The sequence below is a fragment of the Triturus cristatus genome, chromosome 4_1, assembly GCF_964204655.1.
Source record: "Triturus cristatus chromosome 4_1, aTriCri1.1, whole genome shotgun sequence".
In the NCBI taxonomy this organism is placed as follows: domain Eukaryota; kingdom Metazoa; phylum Chordata; class Amphibia; order Caudata; family Salamandridae; genus Triturus; species Triturus cristatus.
This window is the reverse complement of record NC_140585.1, coordinates 563,861,486-563,882,173: the sequence shown is the minus strand read 5'-3', so window position 1 is coordinate 563,882,173 and position 20,688 is coordinate 563,861,486. Positions and strand designations below refer to the sequence as shown.

Genomic DNA, 20,688 nt, shown 5'->3' with positions numbered 1-20,688 from the left:
GCCGTTCACCCCGTACGGACAATCACGGTCCCGCTCATCTCACTTCCCGCAGGGCAGCGTCGGGGGCTCCTTCCTCTCCGATACCGCACACATCAGCAACGCGCGACTATCGGGCTGTAAAGGCGGTGCACTCTGCGGGACCAAATGTTGTTGCAGACGTCGATTAGAGCCCTCCACCGGGCAGAAGCTCCAGACCACAGCCGCCTCCGCCTGACGCCACCAGCTCTCAGCTCGTCAGAGCCGCCAGACTTTGCTCGCCCTCCCTGGAGATCAGCAGTTCGCCGCGGTCGCCGCCATCCTGTGGATTCTGCCTCCGGGTCCAGGCAGGGAATCTCCAGGCTACCGCTGCATATTTACATGTTTGCCAGTTTCTGACCACTGCCGCAGTGCCCTTCAAGCCTTAGCTATGCTCTGATGTGTGTTACCGCAGGAGATGACATGGATAACCGGCGGATGGTAGACTGAACAGCAAGAGCCTCACACGAGTGCAGCCATCTTGCTTGGCGCCCTCTAGCACCCTCCCAACTCCCAGAGTGATATCTAAGGTTATAAGTAATAGAAGTCCCTACATCACCTCAAAAATGGAGCGTTACTGGATATGTATGGATGACCAGAACACAACCCCTACATAAAGTAAACTAAATAGGAAAAACGGGATATGGGAAAAGTGGAGGCTCCCACTATGTTAGTGAAGTACCAAAAACCCTGTGGGTGCACAAATACAGGATTGAAAATCTCACACTCTAAAGCTTACCATGAAAAGCTGGGTGGAGAGAACTCCTGCATCCTCGGAAGCAAAGGTATGTGGCGGGTATCTCAGAAAAGGATCCACGCATTCCACATTAAATATAGTTGGCCTGCTTGCCGGAAATGCTCAGAAAACACTACATCCAATAACGACTAAGCATAGAGAGCAGACTGAAAACATTCTGATAGGCGCCATCTTGGAATGAGACGAGGGCTAGATAAATATATGCTAGGACCAGCATGTTAACTGAGTCTCAGGCATGGGGAAGTCCCAATAAGTTAACAACAATAGAGTCAGACTACCCATAATCGGCATGTGAACATCACAATCTGATGTGATACATTATAGAGACAGTCGAACAAAAGATCCTTATCTGTTTATATAAACCGAAAGTATAACAAGGAATGAAAGATCATGGGAATAAGGTAAAGTACACAAGAAATACAAAAGGATACTAAAAGGGCAGAGCTTGATGATAATTCCTAAATAGCAGAGTACACGGTCCATAAGTAGGGCAAACAGATACCCATGAGTCCACAAGACTGATACAGGAAGGTGGAAAAATAAAGAATGAAGGGGCACATCCGATTATGAAGGTGGCACAGAAAGCATCAAAAAAAGAGGGAGACTGCAGAAGTAGCGTGTAAGGCTAATTGGCACACTGCAAACTCAGAGAGCATTTTCCCAAGTGTTGATTTTTATAAATGCCTCATATTCCCAGTCCAACACATAGATCCCAAAAAACTCTTTTTTCTTACGATATGCAGTGCTGTCCCTTCCTTTAAGAGGGCTCATATTTTAAAGAATAGTCAATCAAAGTTCTTTTTCTAAGTGATTTTTTGATAGCCAATGTGTAAGTGTAAGTTTGGTTTCTTCGTTGTTGATGTTCAGAAAGTGCCATTGTGAGTTGATAGTATGTCTAATCTTGTGATCAAAGTTGGACTGCAGTGTGACACATATTAATTTGTCTTCCATTTCTCTCTGTTTGGGCTCAAACATGCTGTCTCCATTATAATATCTAGCTCTTTTAAATGCATCTTGGACTATATTCTTGGGATAGTCTCTATCCAGAAGTTAAGTATTTATATCTTCAGCATTCATAGCAAATTCTTTGATGTTAGTGCAATTTCTTCACAAGCGAAGGAATTGGCTAAACGGAATCCCCTGTTTTTGCCAGAAAGGGTGGAAACAACTGAAATGAAGGAGTGTGTTTCTGGCAGTGGGTTTTGTAAACAGTGAAACCTGTAGCTGTTTGTTAAGATGTTTGAAAGGAGGCACCAGGAGTAAGTTGATAAGATTTATTTTAGTAGAAATAGCCACCACCACAGCGCACCGCACATCCCCCTTCGAGCTATCTCCAACCGCCCGTCCTAGAATATCCCAACCCCGACATTCCACCTGTCCCCTGGACATAGCCAAAGGGTCATGCCAGCCCAACACATCCTTCCCCTATAAATAAAGTAAGGAAAATGCACAGATAACAGAACTTAACAGAAACAAATGTACAGCACAATGAATGATGGCACATGGGAATAAAAAGTTCACACTACACATTTGGTTGAGAGACACCCCACAATGTAAACCTTGTGCCACACCGGTTTGTGCCTTTTACTGCTTGCCCTGATTATACATGGTTCCCTTAAATGCTCAATCTCAGATGACTCTTCCAAGTGAGTTCTCACCAGGTCCATTTTACTCTTGGGAATCACAGAGATCCTGTCTCTGTTCCACACCTTGCGATCACTGGTGTGGATTACACTTTGTGGCACCTTAACCACTTGTTTGGGACAGGAAAACTTGGAATAATCTTTGAGAACATACCCTGGTTTCTTGATCCTGACCCAACATCCCACTCTCACATCACAAAAATTTGATTTTGCGCCAACCTCACCATACCTTTCTTGTACTTTCTTTCTTACGTCTCCCACACCAGCCAGGCTTGCATCATCAATATGATTATGGGCCATCCACTCATGCTTGTGTTTAGAACTAGGAACTCTTCTCTGCAACAGGGCGAAAGGAGAGAACCCCGTAGAACAATTGGAGGTTTTCCTGTAATCCCACAACATGTCATCCATTGTTGATTTCCAATTTAAATTATTAACTGTAGCCAACTGCAACTGGTCGTTGAACGTACTCCAGAAGCGAAGCGTTCACCCAGACCATTGCATCTGGGATGGTACAGGGAGGTACTCACATGTTTGATACCCCATGAATCTAAAAATGACCTCATTTCCTCTGGCACCAATTGTGTGCCATTGTCTCTCATGATTTCAGCAGGGTAACCCTCCCTCAAAAACACTGTGTGTCGAAATTGTATGACCGAAGCAGAGGTGACATTATTTATAAAACTAACCTCTGGTCACTTTGACATATTGTCCATGGGGACAATGGCAAATTTGGACTTCTCACCCAAAATGTTTATAGGGCCCACTATGTCTAAAGCCAATTTAGCCCTTGGAACCAGAGGAGAATCCACCAATTTAATAGGGGTAGATTGAGTCACCTGGGACTTATCATTTACGAAACAAGGTCCACAGTCTCGCACAAAACATTCCACTGCTTTGTCCACTCCAGGTCATCAGAAGCCCTCACACACTCTGTGCTTCATGGCTCTTATACCAATATGACCCTCATGAGCCAATTCCAGAATGTTCTGCCTCACATTAGTAAATGCAACCAACGGGCCTAACCTCTGTAGTAGACCATCATAACATGTCAATTAAGGAGCCATAGCTCATACAAAGTAAAATTCCCATCCAGAGATTTATGAATCATGCCACCCTTGTGTGACCCAGGACATAATTTTGCAAAGTATATATCAAAAACAAAAGAGCAACCCATATGTCCATGTGTACTGGGTATTAGCTAGTCAGCTACAGACAATTGTTCACAAGGAACTCATTTTAAAGAAAGGTATATCATTTGTTGGAAATATATGAATTTTTGCAAAATACTCTCTCATGAGCCTAAAGGAGTGATAGCATCTGAAGGTTTAAATTAATATCAACCTTATGATTTGTTTCTTGGATGTCTGTTAATGAAGTAGCCCAAGGATGTATTCGTTCATACTCACTTCAGCCAAAGTGAGTGGCATTTTTTTTTTTTAAATACATACAAATTTTTATATAAAAAAACCAAAAACAACACAAATTGGTAATGCCTGCGTAGTTATAGAAAAGGTGATTTATGGAGTGACCATAACCAACATGTAATAAAACATAAGTAACTGTATTAAAGGACAAGTTATTGGAATGGAAAGGATGTCTTTGTTATTCTGATTCAATGTTTCAGACAATTTTTTCTAGTGCTTTCAAGACTCTCCTCACTGTGTGTATAGGGATCTCTTCAGGACGGAGAGTTCTGGGGTATGTAAGTTGGATATGGTGTTAGTGAGATAATATTTTGAGCTGTGTACGGGCTGCAGCAAGAAGGTAAGTAGGAATATGGTTTACCTACTGGTGCTTAGGCACCTGTCCTAAGTACCAAGACTTAATGTCAATTTCTTTAATGGTCTGCACCCTCAATTCACGGAATCCGGGGGACTAGTACAGGATAGGTGCAATACCTATGAGAGGGGGTAACAGTGTTGGTTTTAGGGTGTAAAATATAATTATCAAGGTGAGCAAGGAGACAAGGGAGTAACAATCACTCACCATGGACTGGGTCTAATGGCCTTCAATTTGAGCCCTTACGGTGGGAAGGCATCTTGGGTAGTCAGATAGAGTAACCTAGAGACAGGAGGGGTATCAATCAACCTTGTTTTTGTCAAGGGAGACATATTGGGTAATGTGGTGAACCGTGTTCTCAACTCACCCTGAATTCATTATTTTGGGGATCACCTCAATGGGGAACCCTGATGGTCCTCTGCAAACAATATTTGACTGTTTCCTAAGGTCCAGGACCAAGCGTGTCTGACAATCTGTCAATGATTGCCGTCAATCTGGCAAGGCAGGGGCTCCTGATAGAATTCGGTGGAGCATAATACCCAATTTTAGAATTTAGAATAATCGAGAACGGAGGGGTTGTAATATGGGACATTGTGGGCCAGTACTTACTAGGATAAAGATGCCATTGTAGAGTGCTAATCGGCAATGTCTACGGAAGTTGAATCTCCGGTCAGTTCTGAATACTCTTTTATGTGGTAATGGAAATAGAAGAGGGAGGGAGGAAGAACTACTTGACGCACTCACGTGGGAGTGCAGTTCAGCTCGAATCAACAACTGCAGCCATCTTAGAGTTATCTGAGTGTCTAAGTCTTGGTATGTTACTGTGGCAGATTGGAGGCAGATCTATGTGTTGGATTTGAAAAAAGAGGTCTTAATGAAATCACCCCTTGGGAAAATGCTCTTTGAGTTTGCAGTGTGCCCTTTAGCCCTGCATGTTACTTCTACAGTCTCCCTCCTTTTTTGACGCTCTCTGTGCTGCCTTCATAATCAGATGTGCCCCTTCATTCTTTATTTTTTCACCTTCCTGTATTCGTTTTGTGAACTCATGGGTATCTGTTTGCCATATTTACGGACCTTGTACTCTCCTCTTTACGAGTTATCATCAAGCTCTGCCCTTTTTGAATCCTTGTGTATTTGTTTTGTACTTTACCTTATTCTCGTGATCTTTTGTTCCTTGTTATTCTTTCAGTTTATATGAACAGAAAATGCTCTTTAGTTCGGCTTTAGACTGTCCTTCAGTAATGTATCACAACAGATTGTGATGTTCACATGCCGATTATGAGTAGTCTAACTCTGGTGGTGTTAACTTATTGAGATTTCCCCATGCCTGAGACTCTGTTAACATGCTGGTCCTAGCGTTTGTTTAACTAGTCCTGGTTCAACTTCAACATGGCACCTACAGGAATTATTTCAGTCCTCTCTCTATGCTTAGTCATTATTGGATGCAGTTTCTCCAACCCTTCCCAGCAAGTATGCCAACTATATTTAATGCAGTACGCGTGGATCCTTTTCTGAGATACCCACCACATTCCTTTGCTTCCTAGGATGCAGGAGTTCTCTCTGTCTAGCTATTCCTGAACGCTTTAGACTTTGAGATTTTCAATCTTTTATATGTGTGCCGGCAGGATTTTTGCTACTTCATTAGCATAACGGGAGCCTCCACTTTTACCCTATCCCATTTTTCGTACTTACTTTACTTTATATAGTCTTTGTGTTCAGGTCATACATACAAATCCGGTAATGCTCCATTTTTGAGGTGATGTTGGGACATCTATTCCTTATTACCTTATATATCACTCTAGAAGTTAGTCCAGTTCTCCACATCACACTATCACACATGATTCCCCTAGTATGTGTTCTTGGGTTCTAGGAAGCATTATGCATGTGCACCTCTGTCTACGTTTACGGGCACCATGGGGATAGTGTGCCCAGGTATATTCTCTGGACATTTCTGATACATTTTGTTCTTTGATTAAAATATTCTGGAGTCCTTGTATTTTATTGGCCATACCTGACCCCTCTCCACCTTTGGGCCTTGGCAGTTACAATGAGAATGCTTTATCATTATGAAGCTTTCTCTTTTGATATTGTTTTTCTGTGTATGGTTCCTCAGTGTTGCTGTTTTTGATTGTTCCCCAAATGTATTTCTTATTAGCTTGATGTCAAGCTGACACTCTTGAGCTACTTTAAGCACATGACTAGACGGACTAAAGCTTCCTAAAACTGAAGAACCGTGATTCCCATTTATGGCACCAGATATTATTTCATAGAGTGGCCTGCCCTAGAGCTGCTAAGGTACTTTACTTCGGCCCCTTTTTTAGATTTATAGGACCTCCTATGGATAAGTCCCTTAGAATAACCTTAGGTTCTATTTTATTTGTTAGGTATATACAGGAAGATTCTCCATATATGGGGTCCCTCCCCCCCATCCTGTGGTTTTGGTCAAGTCATCTCCTTGACCTAGCAAACCCTCACATTAGAGGTGTAGGTATACATTCCTTTTATGTGAACCACTAACTCCCTCTGCTGCCCTATCCCAGTTTTGCATGGAAATCCCTTCCTTATTCTTTTTTGGAAGGCTACACAGCTTTGAACGTCGACTATTTCACACATATTTCTCTCAATAGAACTCATGTGGTGTTCTTGTCCTTTATCCTTGGCTTGTCTTTCGAGGCACTGCCTTCTCAGTATTTTATACACACTATGGGTTACTGCTTACATTCTATGTTGCATGGGCTCCTTTCTTTAGGTCTAACGAACAGTACTTCTCTTCCTACACTTCCCTTACATAAGCTTTTTTCAGCTTTTACATATGTTCTAACCCTTGGAGCCAAGAAACAAATCTTAAGACATGTAAATATTTTCATAATTTCAGTATATATTCATCGTTGACACCAAGACCCTCTGATCAATTTTACGCTTTTAGCACCCCGAAGAAGGTGCGACCAGGATATAGTGGTCTTCACCGAAATGTGCGTTGAAGCAATTTCCAGAAGCTATAATGAGAGGACCACTGTACACAGTCATTGGTTGAAATGTACTTATAAGTCTTTGGAGAAAGCTGTAACTTATGATATGTAGGCAAATTACTTCATTACTACTCCACGAAAGAACTGACTGCAATTTCAGGCCCTCTCGAATATTCCATGTGTCTTGTTCTTCAGATTTTTGATATATATATATTTTTTTAGAGCGTTAATGAAAGTTGTAAGAATGAGTGTATGTGTTTTGGTTTGAGCAGAGGGTGTTACATTAGTTCTCTTGGTGTTTGATTTTAATGTTTTCTCTTTTCGTTACATTCAAGCAGACTTAGGTTTACATCAAATGATATACATAATTTTTGTATATAAATATCAACAATAAATACTATAAAAGTCATATTGTCTTTCAACTTCTGCTTGTGTTTTTTAATATATGTTTATTTGTCTCAGTTGCGTAGACAGTTGTAAGTGTTTCTTGGCTCCCTTTGGACTCCTATTGAGCATTGCTAAGATGGCGAGAAATTCTGCCACAAAGATATATATATATATGCAGGATATTCTGTATTAGCTCTTACTATTATGCTCAGATGTGCAAATGTACTCTAAATGTTTTCTGTTGGGAAGTAACCGTGAATAATAATTATTGTGTCAGTTGTATTTGGCGGTGCTTTTATTTTCTTTTGTCAGTTGATATAGCTTAGGATGACAAGTCGAGAAAAGCTTGTGGGGCAGGCCTTTATGAATTGCTTTCACTGATTTGAGTTGTTTTATTATTTACGTTCTTGCATTTCAGGTCTTTCTTTAAATGTTATGGAAACCTTTCCTGTCAATGAAGTTGTCTACACTGTTCTAGCAAGCGATCCAGATGGAGATCCTATTAAAGTAAGTTATTAAAAAGCAAATTGATCAGGACCAGTTTTAAAAGGTGGTGTGAGGATTAAGAAGGAGAGTGAAAATTGTCAGTGATGATTATCTTTTGAGAGGTGACTCTGGCCTTACTCTGGCAGTTCAGATTCAGGGCACAGGGACCACATAGCACCTCATAGCTACAGATACTTCACTTGAAAGCCTCTGAAGGTACTAGATGGCAAGAGATCCTGATGAGGTTTGTGCCTGCATTTCACAGAATCTGTGACAGAATTATGTTAGCAATAAAGGTAGACTCCACAACCTTCTTTATTATAAAGGGTTGTCTTTTGAATGATTGAAGCCAGGAAATGCTGATTGTTATATATTATACCCTCCGACTTCAAAACATCAACTCAAACATGAGGAAAATACAACACATTACTGGAGGGCAGTTGGCCACCCTCCATTTGCAGACCCCCAGAGGAAAACAATTGACTTTGGGATTTTGGTATGGAGCAGTGGGGTGATGGCAGAAGGAGGAAAGGTGTACCATACAAGGAAGAGTTGTGCCATAACTTTTATATATGATATCCATGGAAGTACGACCTTGCAGTAGTGTGCTGACTGAGTATTTGTTGACATTGAAGGGGGAGGTGAAATGACGTTGCTTCATTTGAAATATTTTGCATTATTGTGCCACAATTGCTGACTTATTTTATCCTCAAAATTAAGTTACATCTTGTCCAGAAATTAACTTCCTAAGTCAGGTTGCTATCATTCTAAGCTACAAGAAGCCAGTACCATTTATTTTATTATCCTATACTCCTTTATTCACTGTACAATCAAATATATTTCACTCTGAGGTAAAAAAAAAAAGGAAAACATTTGTAATAAGTGGATGTGTAGCACAGCTTTGGCATTATAAATTATTATCCCAGTCAATCTGAAATAGAGCAAAGGTGACCCCTGACCATTTTTTCACTTTCAGTGGAACTCAGTTTAGGTCAGGCAAGGCATCCACCATATGTGACAGCAAACCACTTGAATGTTTATATTGATGTAAAGCCTTTTTGATGTATCCAATAGACCATGGGATTTTTCTGTAAACTTTAGTGTTTCAGGTATTGTCTATAAATGTATTGCATCATTCATATCTGACAGGACCCAGTCAGTTAGAATGCCTCCTTTCACATCAGAAAGTAGGAGTCAGGGAAGTGGGATTTCATAGGGATCACGTTTCCCACATTTCTGTTTAATCTATGTATGAGACTCCTGGATGTTTTCCTGCATGTGACTGGTGCAAGTTTTTATATGTACATTGAGGACACCCAACTAATATTTGTCTTTACATGTTCATTCGAAAGCAACACCAGTTCTCGAAACATAGATCTAATGAGAAAACGTCTTTCTGTATGGCATGAACAGATGACCTCTAATTTCATTAAACTTAATCCATTTTACTCCTTCTCCAACCAGCGACAGGCCCTGCCCATAGACTGTGCGTCCTACTCCTCCTTCATTGCATGTAATTCAAAATATGATAATATAGATAGATAGATAGATAGATAGATGGATAGATAGATAGATAGATAGATAGATAGATAGATAGATAGATAGATAGATAGATAGATAGATAGATAGATAGATAGATAGATAGATAGATAGATAGATAGATAGATAGATAGATAGATAGATAGATAGATAGATAGATAGATAGATAGATAGATAGATAGATAGATAGATAGACAGATAGATAGATTTAATAGATAGGTAGAAGTATAGATATGTTCTGAAACAGACACTCACAGCAGGCAATCTCATTTGCGCTGGCACTGTCCGTGCTGACAGACAGACTGCGAGTCCTATCAGCAATATAGCAAAATCAAAACACAAAGCACTCCAATGCGCATATTATCTACTGGCGGTCGCCAGTAGATAGTTATAGTTAGGACCGTGTTTCCATAAGAAATCCGCACATTCTATTTGGAATAACTTTGGCGCCGGTTGACGAATCCTCGAGAAATTTTCAAAATAGGTGGGGCGCTCCGCTCCGCTCCTACCCTGAAAGTCTCGGGGGCTGAGAAAAAAGGGGGGTCCCAAAACGCGTTTTCCCCATGCAATTTTCCATAGGGACCTTTAGTCCAAGGTACGGCTGAACAGAATTACTTGAAATTTGGCAGAGAGGTAGTCCTCAGCTCAGGGATGTGCCTTTTGCAGGTCTGGTGTCAATCTGTTCAGTAGTTCCTGAGAAAATCAAAAGAAAAATCATATATATATGTGGGCGGAGCCTAACCACACATCTCATCCTGAGATCTGATTGGCTGTCAGCACTTCATCCAAGAAGTGTTGGCAGCCATCTTGGGACCAATATACATGATAGCACCTCATTAAAAAGCATTGCAGTTAATAGAAGGTTTTAAGACTTTAGTTACATTATAAATCATTTGTTGATGGTACCATACTCATTTTAGGAATTGTGGTATGTTCTAAGGTGATTTCACCATGTGAAAAAGCCTTCTGCTGGGATATCATGATTGAGAGAAAAATATTTTCTCATGCTTTTCCCACAGAGGTTTGGAAGGTGATCTATAAGCTAAACTGAGAGCTTATTTTCTGTAAATTCACATCATCTTTCTCAGTCATGTGAGAATGAAGTCTGACATTCTCAGTAAAACATGTACATCCAACAAGGGCAGAGACTGTCAGTTGATTCCTTTGTGTTCTACTGCAGCTTCCCAGAGTGTTCCAAAGAACAACTAGAGCGCTAACAGTCCTACTTATGATAAACGTATGGCACACCTGAAGCCATCTTGCTTGGATTAAAGTGGTAACTCTTAAAACATTTAATTTAAAAAGGAACAAAATGAGGGGGTTCATTTTTCCATAAAAAGTATGATTAGTGCTGCAGAAAGAAAAATTAGGGCACATTTTGAGTGACTTCTCAAATCCTCTTCTATTTCATGAAAAAATTCCGACATGCAGACTGAAACATGCACTTTCAATACCAGCAGCAGTTTTCCCTGGTGAGCAGTAGCTTTACTACAGTGATCTAATGAGCAAAAAGAGTGCTAACATTCTGAATTAATGGCAAATGTGTGACACATCTGAATGCCTTCTTGATGGAATCAAAGTAAAAAACTGAAAGTATTTCCTACTGAGGAGACTGCAGTAAATGAGGAAATTAGGAAACTTCATAACAAATAAGTCTCCCAAGATGGCCACCAGAGACAAAAGAGCCCAAATGTAGCCCAAATATCACCCAGATGTAGCCCAAGTATAGCCCAATGACAGAATGTCCCAGAGTGTTCTTAAAAGCAACTAGAGCGCTTACTGTCTTCATTATGACAAAAGTATGGCACACCTGAAGCCATCTTGATTGGAATAAACTGGTAATACTTAAAACATTTAATTTAAAAAGGAACACAATGAGGGGGTTCATTTTGCCATAGAAATTATGATTAATGCTGAAGAAAGAAAATGAGGGCACATTTTGAGTGACTTCTCAAATCCTCTTCTATTTCATTAAAAAATTCTGACATGCAGACTGAAACATGCACTTTTAATACCAGGAGCAGACTTCCATGGTGAACAGTAGTTTTACTACAGTGATCTAATGAGCAACTAGAGTGCTAACATTCAGAATTTATGGCAAATGTGTGACATATCTGACTACCTTCATGATGGAATCAAAGTAAAAAACTGAAAGCATTTCCTACTGAGGAGACTGCAGTACATGAGGAAATTAGGAAACTTCATAACAAATAAATCTCCCAAGATGGCCACCGGAGACAAAAGAGCCCAAATGTAGCCCAAAATCACCCAGATGTAGCCCAAATATAGCCCAATGATAGAAGTGTGCAAAACACTTATTATTTTGTGTTTTTGCAGTGTTATATAGTGCAGACTTGTCAGGTATTGGAGTGCTTTACATGAGCATTGGTTACATCACACAAGAACAAATTCATTTTGGTTGTAGACATGGGGAGACTAAGTGATTTGACCAGAATCACAGAATGTCGAGCTGAAGCAGAAACTCCAACCTGGTTCCCCAGTTGCAAAGTCTGCAGTTCTGGAAGCAACACCACATCCTCTCCCCTAAGTGCAACATTTAATCAAGTGGTCAACTGGATAAAAAAACATAAAGATAACAAATAATTTAAAAGTGCTTAGTCGCTATTTGAAAACTCAGAAAATATGTCCTTATTTTAGTCTTTTAGAGCACTAACCATCATTTTGATGCCAATAAGACCCTCTCATATATGTAATTTCTAAAGGAAATGCTCTAGGTATTACAGTTTTGATTACATCAAGATGACGTCAGGCGTTCCACACTTTTGTAATAAATATAGAATGTTAGCAATCTAGTTGTTCATTAGGATACTGTTGAGAGGCAGAGGCCAGGGGCACGGACTCTGAAAATTGAAGGCAGGTAGGAGGGTGCAAAGGCAACAATTTAACCACACTGAGCAGGCAGGAAGGGCCGTGGCAGCACAACAGACTATGGAGTGCAGTGGAAAGGGGGGCAGGGGCAACAAACCAACAATACAGGACTTGCAAGAGAGGCTGTGGCAATGTAATAGACCATTGTGGGCAGAAGGAAGAGGCAATGGTAGTACAACCATACATGCCAACAGACCCGATTCAGCCAGGAAACGTCCAATGTTTTTAAGCTCAAATGGGCTTTATTTGATCTGTCTCCTTTCTACAATCTCCTCTTTTTCAATGTAACTCAAAGGGGAAAATCAATACCCCAGTTTTTTTTCAAAATCTCCCTCTTACCAAGTTCAAAATGTTCGCAAGTATGGTACAACATTGGATCATGGAAGGAAATGGGGTAGGGACATGGACTTGGATAACAGAGGACAGGAGGGACATGGAGAGGTGCACCAAACTGACCCTGCAGGGCAGGCATCAGGGTTTGCAGCAGCGCAATACACCACACAGGGCATGCGGGACGGGAGTGCAGCACAACAATCCATAGAAAGCAAGAGGGAGGGGACCGGACCATGCACATGGACAACAGAGAACAGAGGGGCAAGAGGCAATGGTAGCTAGCTGACCATAATGGACAGACAGGAGAGAAAGCTGCAGCATGACAGACCATAAAGGGCAGGAGGGACGGATCAGGGGCATTACAATGGAACAGACAAGCCAGGAGGGAGGGAGTAGGGGTCTGCACATGTAAACAGAGGGCTGGGGGCAAGGGGGCAGGGCAGGAGCAGCAAGATAGCCATGGAGGTCAGGCAGGATGGGCACTAGAAGCAAGACACACCATGAAGAGCAACAGTGAGACTGTGATGGCATACACACAGACCATGGAGGGAAGGTGGGAGGGGGTCAGGGGCAGCTAACTGACCACACAGGGAAGGTAGGAGGGGCCATGGCAGCACAGAAGACCATGCATGGCAAGTGGGAGGGTTAGTGGCAGCACAATGGCTATGATGGGCAAGAAGGAGGGTGCAGGGGCATGCACAAAGGACGATGGAGGATAGAAGGGAGGGTCAGGACCTGTGCACAGACAAGAAAGTTCAGTGGAAGGGGCCTCACAACAGACCGCACGTGGCAGGCAGGAGGAGCAGTTGCAGCACAACAGACCAGGGAGGGCAGAAGGGTGTGGCAGTACAATGGACCATGTAGGACAGGAGGAAGAGGATAAGGGCATGGCATGTGGACAGGCAGGGTGGAGGTGGCAGGGACAGGTTACAGTCATCTGACAATGCTAGGCAGGTGGGAGGGGAGTGGCAGCTCAACAGAACTCTCAGAGTAGATAGGAGTGGCAGGTCCATGGAACATGGTGGGCAAAAAGGATGGAGCAGGGGCATGCACAAAGACATCGGAGGGCAGGGGGAAGGAGAATAGGGGCAGCAAGCTAAGCACAGAGTTTAAGCAGGAGGTCAATGATGGGGCATAGAATTGGGCAATGGAGGGCAGGAGGAGTGGACTGCTACATCATACTAAATTGAGGGCAGTGGCAGCACATCAGACCATGCATGGCAGGAGGGAGGAGGCTAGTCCATGGATTCACACAACAGAGGATAGGGAGGAGGGGGATGGGGCAGCAAGCTAACTGTTAAGAGAAGGTGGGTATTAGGAACTTTATTGATTTTAAAACGTGTGTCTGTGCGAACTACTTAAAATATGAACAAGTATGCAGCATAATCTGACTTTTATTCAGGAAGAAGAGGACGTTTGTGACTGTGAATCCGGGCTCACTTGGCAGAAGCACCCCCTGACCCTCCACCCCCTATCGCAAAATGTAATGCCCGTGAAAAGGGTAGGTGAACACAGTGTTATATAGAACATAGTCCTGAGAGCACGATTGAGAATGAAAACTAGATATAGTGTATGGTATAAACTATGCACCAAAAAGTGTGATATAAGATGAACCGGGCGTGAAATATAATATGCAATACATTGTGCGCAATGACAGATTCATTGGAGAGCGCGAGATAGCACAGGCACTAGAGCGTGCTAAGCGATATGTGCCTTGGAGTGTAATATGCACAGGGCAGTGTTGTGTAACCTAACTAGTCTCTAAAGTTTTAATATAAAATATGTGCTGGGGAGTGTAACGTTGCATATGCACTGTGACAAAGATATGGATCCCAGATTGTAATATGTATGGCATAGCACTGTGCGTTATAACATAGGCATCGAGGAAGGCACGTTAGATGGGGCAATATAACCCGTGCGAAGACAAGTGTGACATGACATATTCACGGGGTGGTGTTACAGTGCACATGGGCTAGAGAGTGTCATAGCATATGCACTAGCTAGTGGAATACAACACAGAGGTGTGTGGCACTCAGGAGGCAATGGTGGGTGTAACACAGCATTGGGCTCTGCCAGGAGCGCGCTGTGACTCTCAAGTGATGTTCGTCCCCTTTCCAGAGAGTAAAATAAAAAGTATTACACATCCGGCAGTGGATGTGTGTTTTATTAACTGTGAGGGGGGTTTCTTGCATAGTTTTGGTCAAATTGTTGTCAAATCCCCTTTGAATGGCTTGGTGTGCATGTGTATTAAATGTTCCCGTCAAGAGCTACCCATGTTTGTATAAATAAACGACAAGGGTGTCTACCGGGATTAGGCACGGTAGGGCATCAGACATGTCAGAGCTTCACTAGTGGTGTAAATACATTCCACGTGGATTCATTGTATGCATAGTCGCCTTTTAATGAATATCACGCAAATCGTCATTTTGATAGGTACGTACGGTTTGTCCAGCATGTCCTAGGTGTGTCTATAAATATATATTTTTTAAAAATAATAAAAAACAGTGGCCGGCCCTGGGGATTGGGGTCAAAACAATATAATTAGGAGACAGGGCCTGGGGGATGGGGTCATCAGGGCCAATAAATTAGAATAAGAAGGGGAACCACACAGCCCCCCTTGTTAAAAAATTAAAATAAATAAAAGACTGGCATCGCGCCGGAGGCCACGCCCCCTCCTTGCAGCACTCTGCAAACGCGCCCCCTGGCAAGTTGTAAGTTGGGGAATTAATTCCTCTTCAATACTGAGGGTCCCTGAGGGCCAACTAGCCCAACAGGCATCTCCAGTATGCGCCAGGGAGCTGCGCTGCAGACAGGTGTTCTGAGGCCAAGCCCCTTTTTACACCTCTCTGCAACGCAGCTCTGTGGCGCTTACTGGAGGTACCTAGTGGTCTAGTTTGACCCTAGGGACCCTTAGGATTCAAGGGGACTTAATCTCTCAACTTAGAACAGCCACAGGGCGCGTTTACCAGTGGTGAAGGGAGGGGACGGGGCCTGAGGTGACGTGTGCAAACACGCACTATGACACGTTTTAAATTGGGGATATAATTTCCCTTCAATACTGAGGGCCCCTGGGGGCTAACTAGCCCACCAAGTGCTTCCAGTAAGCGCCACTGAGCTGCATTGCAGAGAGGTGGTCCAGGCCGTGCCACTTTTTACACCTCTCTGCAACACAGCTCTGTGGCACTTACTGGAGGTACCTAGTGGGCTAATTGGACCCTAGGGACCCTCAGGATTCAAATGAACTTAATCTCCCAACTAAAAACGGACACAGGGCGTGTTTACACAGTGGTGAAGGGAGGGGACGGGGCCTGAGTTAACGTGTGCAAAAACGCCCTGTGGCCTGTTTTAAGAGGTAGTTTTAATCCCCCTGCCCTATTATATACTAGGGGCTTACAGAGGAGGCCATGCTAATCACAGGGGGACCCCAACGCATAATGTTCCCTAGTGTATGTAGGTGTTTTCACTGTATTCTAAGTGTCTTTTAACATAGCACTGGCTCTAGGACTGGTTAGTCAGATTCAGTTACCACCTGTATCCGTCTGAAAAAGTTGAGGGTACAGGATGATTTTGCAACAAAGCTTCTTTCTGCTCTTCTTTTTGTTCTTTCTGCACGTTATCCTTCTTCCTGCACTTTTCTTCGTCTTTGAGGACTTCTGTTGCTTCTTTCTGCACTTCTTTTTTTTCTTTCTGTGCATTTTTTCATCTTTCTTCACATGTCCTATCTCTGTAGGCATAGTTAGAAATTAGCATTTAAAAAACCTTTGAAATTCACAGAAAAAAACATAGGTTTCAGGCACGTTATAGTTAGGAATTAGCATTTAAAAAACCTCAGAAATTCACTGAAAAAACCATAGATTTCAGGGGTGTTATAGTTAGCTGGACTTTTCACTTGTACAAAACCATTGAAATTCCCCCGTTATAGTTAGTTCAGCTAACTATAACTCGCGCGCCCGCAATGCACTGCTGATGACGTCACATATTACATCACTCATGACATGGTCAGTGACATCACTCATGACATCACTGATGACATCTCAAATGACATCTCTGATGACATCACTGATGACATCATCCTTGTGATAGAGTGGCAGACCTCCTCTCACCCTAATATGACCTTTGATACACACATTCAAAAATAGAGACTAAAATGTTCAATACAATGGACATACCAATACCAGTTACAACAACCTCTTCAGTAATTCTAAGATCCACATACACATCCACTCATTCACCAACAGTCCTATACAGTCACTCATGCATGTACTCACTCATCATATGTACTCATACACCTATACATCCTGTTACACAATGCCACTCATCCATAGAGTTACTCACACACATAGTCACTCATGCTAATAAAGAATCAAACATACATTTACTTGCATATACAGTTATGCACACACCACCACACTTACTTCTACGGAAACTTACACATACTTAGTCTTTTAAACAATCACTTATAGAAACACATACTTATTCATACAGGAACTCTTTCAATCACTCACTCTCACATATACTCACTTATATACACCAATAGTCACATATACTAGTTTAAAACATATGTAGTTACTCATAAAGACACTATTGAGACAGTCATTCACTCACTAACACACCCATACACACACTCATCCACCCATACAGTCCTGCACACATGCTGTCTTCAACACACACAAACAGTGAGTCACTCATTCATGCACCTATGCACTACGTAATACCCCACCGAACCATGCAGACACTCAGACTGATACTCAAAAAACCAACTAATAACCTATATAGACACCCATGTACCTACTCACCAACCCATGCAGCCACTTATACACAAAGTGAGAGACTAATACAGATATTTACATATTTAAACATTACTCACTAAGCCATGTATTCACTATGATACACTTAATCAGTCAGTTACACAATCAATTTTTCAAAAACAAATCATCCATTTAGACACTTATATACCCATTTATTCTTCCATCGACCTTGAGATACACATATATAAAACATATTTAATTTTCAGAAAAACACACATTCACTGGATGATGTCATCAGTGATGTCATTTGAGATGTCATGAGTGATGTCATGAGTGATGTCACTGACCATGTCATGAGTGATGTAATATGTGACGTCATCAGCAGTGCATTGCAGGCGCGCGAGTTATAGTTAGCTGAACTAACTATAACGGGGGAATTTCAATGGTTTTGTACAAGTGAAAAGTCCAGCTAACTATAACACCCCTGAAACCTATGGTTTTTTCAGTGAATATATATATATATATAATATATATATATATATATATATATATATATATATATATATATATATATATATATATATATATCTAGAGTCCCTAAAAAAACAAAGGTTAAACCTTTGTTATAGGTTGGTGTTGAAATAAGGTACAAACGGCTGGGTAAAAACAAAAAAAAGTCTGAAATTCATCAGTTTTAGCTTACTGAGCTACATATGAACTGCGCTCACCATGCACTGTTACGACCTCACATATTACATGAATGAATGAAGGAATTTAAAATTTATAATGTGCACTGCCACTCAGCTGACAGTTACATTGTTCATGATGCAGAACTCGTACGGAGGTCCACATAACACGAAACAATACATATAAAAATCAACAATTGAAAAGTATAAAACCTCCAGTCTATTACATACATCATTTGGGAGCATCATTTACTGTCCTTTATAAAGTGACAACATAAATAGCACCACAGGAAATATATATTTATATGAATGCTGTTCTATAAGTGCAACCTTTCCAAATGATATCATACACAGAGCAATAGGAAATATTTAAACATCCCTTAACAATATATAAAAACCTAAAAACATTTTAAACAATATATAAAGGGCAATGTGCGTAGTGCAACATGCAAAATGCAAATAATACATTCTTATATATGCAACCTTTAAAAAATAACAGCATACATGTACAAAAATTACATATACCAATATTGCACATCTAAAAAACATGACCAGAAAATACACTCTTTCAGCACAGTCCTTCAGAACATTCAAAACTAGCATTAACATTAGCTTTAAACAACCAATGAGGTGCCACAGCCCTAATAAATGAAGAAAGAGGAACTAAAAGTATTAATAGATCTTTTTACTGATCATATCATTTAGGGGAAACATTGCAATAAATCTAAGCAGCAGGCAGGAATACCAGTAATGCACCAAGGACCTAATAGATGTTCTAAAAGGATCTGAAAATCTTTTTAAAACCCCCCAACGGTCATACACCAGGGCCCTAATAGATGTTCAAAAAGGATCTGAAAAATTGATAAATCTTGATACATATAATTTCATTCATGGGAAACAATACGCATTGCGAGCCTCCAAGGTGTATGTTGCATTTAATAAACAAAGGCCTTACAAAATGGCGTTGAACATTCTGTAACACATGACACACAAATAATACAGGGGTATGATATTGAATATGTATCTGGCACAGCTCGCATCTTTAATCCTTTTTTGGGATGATTATCCCAGATGCCACTAATCACACGTGAAGGGAGGAAATCCAGTCACAAAAATAGGATCAGCCTCCTGAGCCGATTGGGCAGATTCTGTATTAAGTAGAGCTAGGTTTTATTCCACAGATTGCTCTCCTGAACCACGTGGGTTTGACTGGCTTAGGGCAATATCTCCAGCCAAACGCATTATAAGCACAGAGCCCTTTATTAAGCTCTTGAGTTCATTTGGGAATACAATAATCTATATTTAGGTCGAGCCCAAAGGTTTCATCAGCCTACTAAAAAACGTGCTTGGTTCTTTCTGAAGATAGAAAGTTTCAAACTTTCAGGCTGACCGCAATGTTTCCTCTTCTTTACATAGCAGTGCATTTCCCCACCTCAAAACGACACCCAGGGAAAAGGAATAAGAGGATAATAAGCCAAACACCAGGCTGCAAGTGAATTCAAATTACACATCTGACAAAAGATTTGACCAATAAACCCCTTAAAGGATAACCAATAACTCATATCTAACACTTAGCATGCATAGAACAAACGGGGGGGTTGACCCTATAGACAGACAAGACATGCCCAAAATGATGTATCCCACAAAGTTTGTAAAATATGTACTGGGCTTTGGCCTGGGTAAGGACCCTGCTTGAACAAATTTTAATTTGATCAATCTACCGCTCATTCTTAGCGAAGATCTTCCCGAGCTAAATGTATAAGTTGACTATTTCTAATTATTCAGTACCTAAATGGCAATTAAAATTCCTCTTTTTTTTGTGTCCTCCTTCTGCCAACTCTCTTGCTAGGATTGTTCTTATCCCATAGAAGACAAGGCAAAATAAGAGCCCTTCCACGCAAAGAAACTGCTTTTTCCACTCTAGCTCCTTAATTGTAACAACAGGGGACCATCAATTGAGAGGCGGCCGGGACCCACAGCATGTTTGGCTTAATCATTGGACCCGCTCTCTTTCTCTCGCCAATCAATCAATTTTGTCCAGATCTTATCCTGACTCCTAGGGTCACACGGCATAGCAGACAGGCTCGTATAGATAATACTTCTTAGACACTCAGCAAAGGATGGAGGATTTACGGCTTTCCAAAGCCTACAGATCTCTCGCCTCACCAGTAGAGACACATAGAAGATAAACTTAGCTGCAAGTGAGTTTGTCCAGACAGCGACCTCTTGACATATAGCAAAAAATGCAAGGCTTAGGCTTACCTTGATCTCTTAGCCAATCACCTCACCAAGAAAGTCACATACCGAAGTCCAATAGGAGTCGATCTTCGGGCACCATAGAAAAACTTGTAGACAATCTGCTAAAGGAAGCCAACATCTTGGGCAATAGTAGATGTTACCTGTTATTTTGGATGGCTTTGCTGGAGACCAATACACCATGTAGGTAGTAACAAG

The 20,688-nt window shown here is 41.4% G+C and overlaps 1 protein-coding gene across 1 annotated transcript in view; it reads left to right on the top strand.

Moving 5' to 3' along the window:
* Positions 1-20,688, top strand: part of LOC146855233 (cadherin-related family member 3-like) — a 628,588-nt gene that overhangs the window by 159,312 nt on the left and 448,588 nt on the right. The window contains exon 9 of the mRNA XM_085651100.1: positions 7,972-8,060. Within this exon, the coding sequence (XP_085507226.1) occupies positions 7,972-8,060 (89 nt within the window). The remainder of the gene's footprint in view (positions 1-7,971; positions 8,061-20,688) is intronic.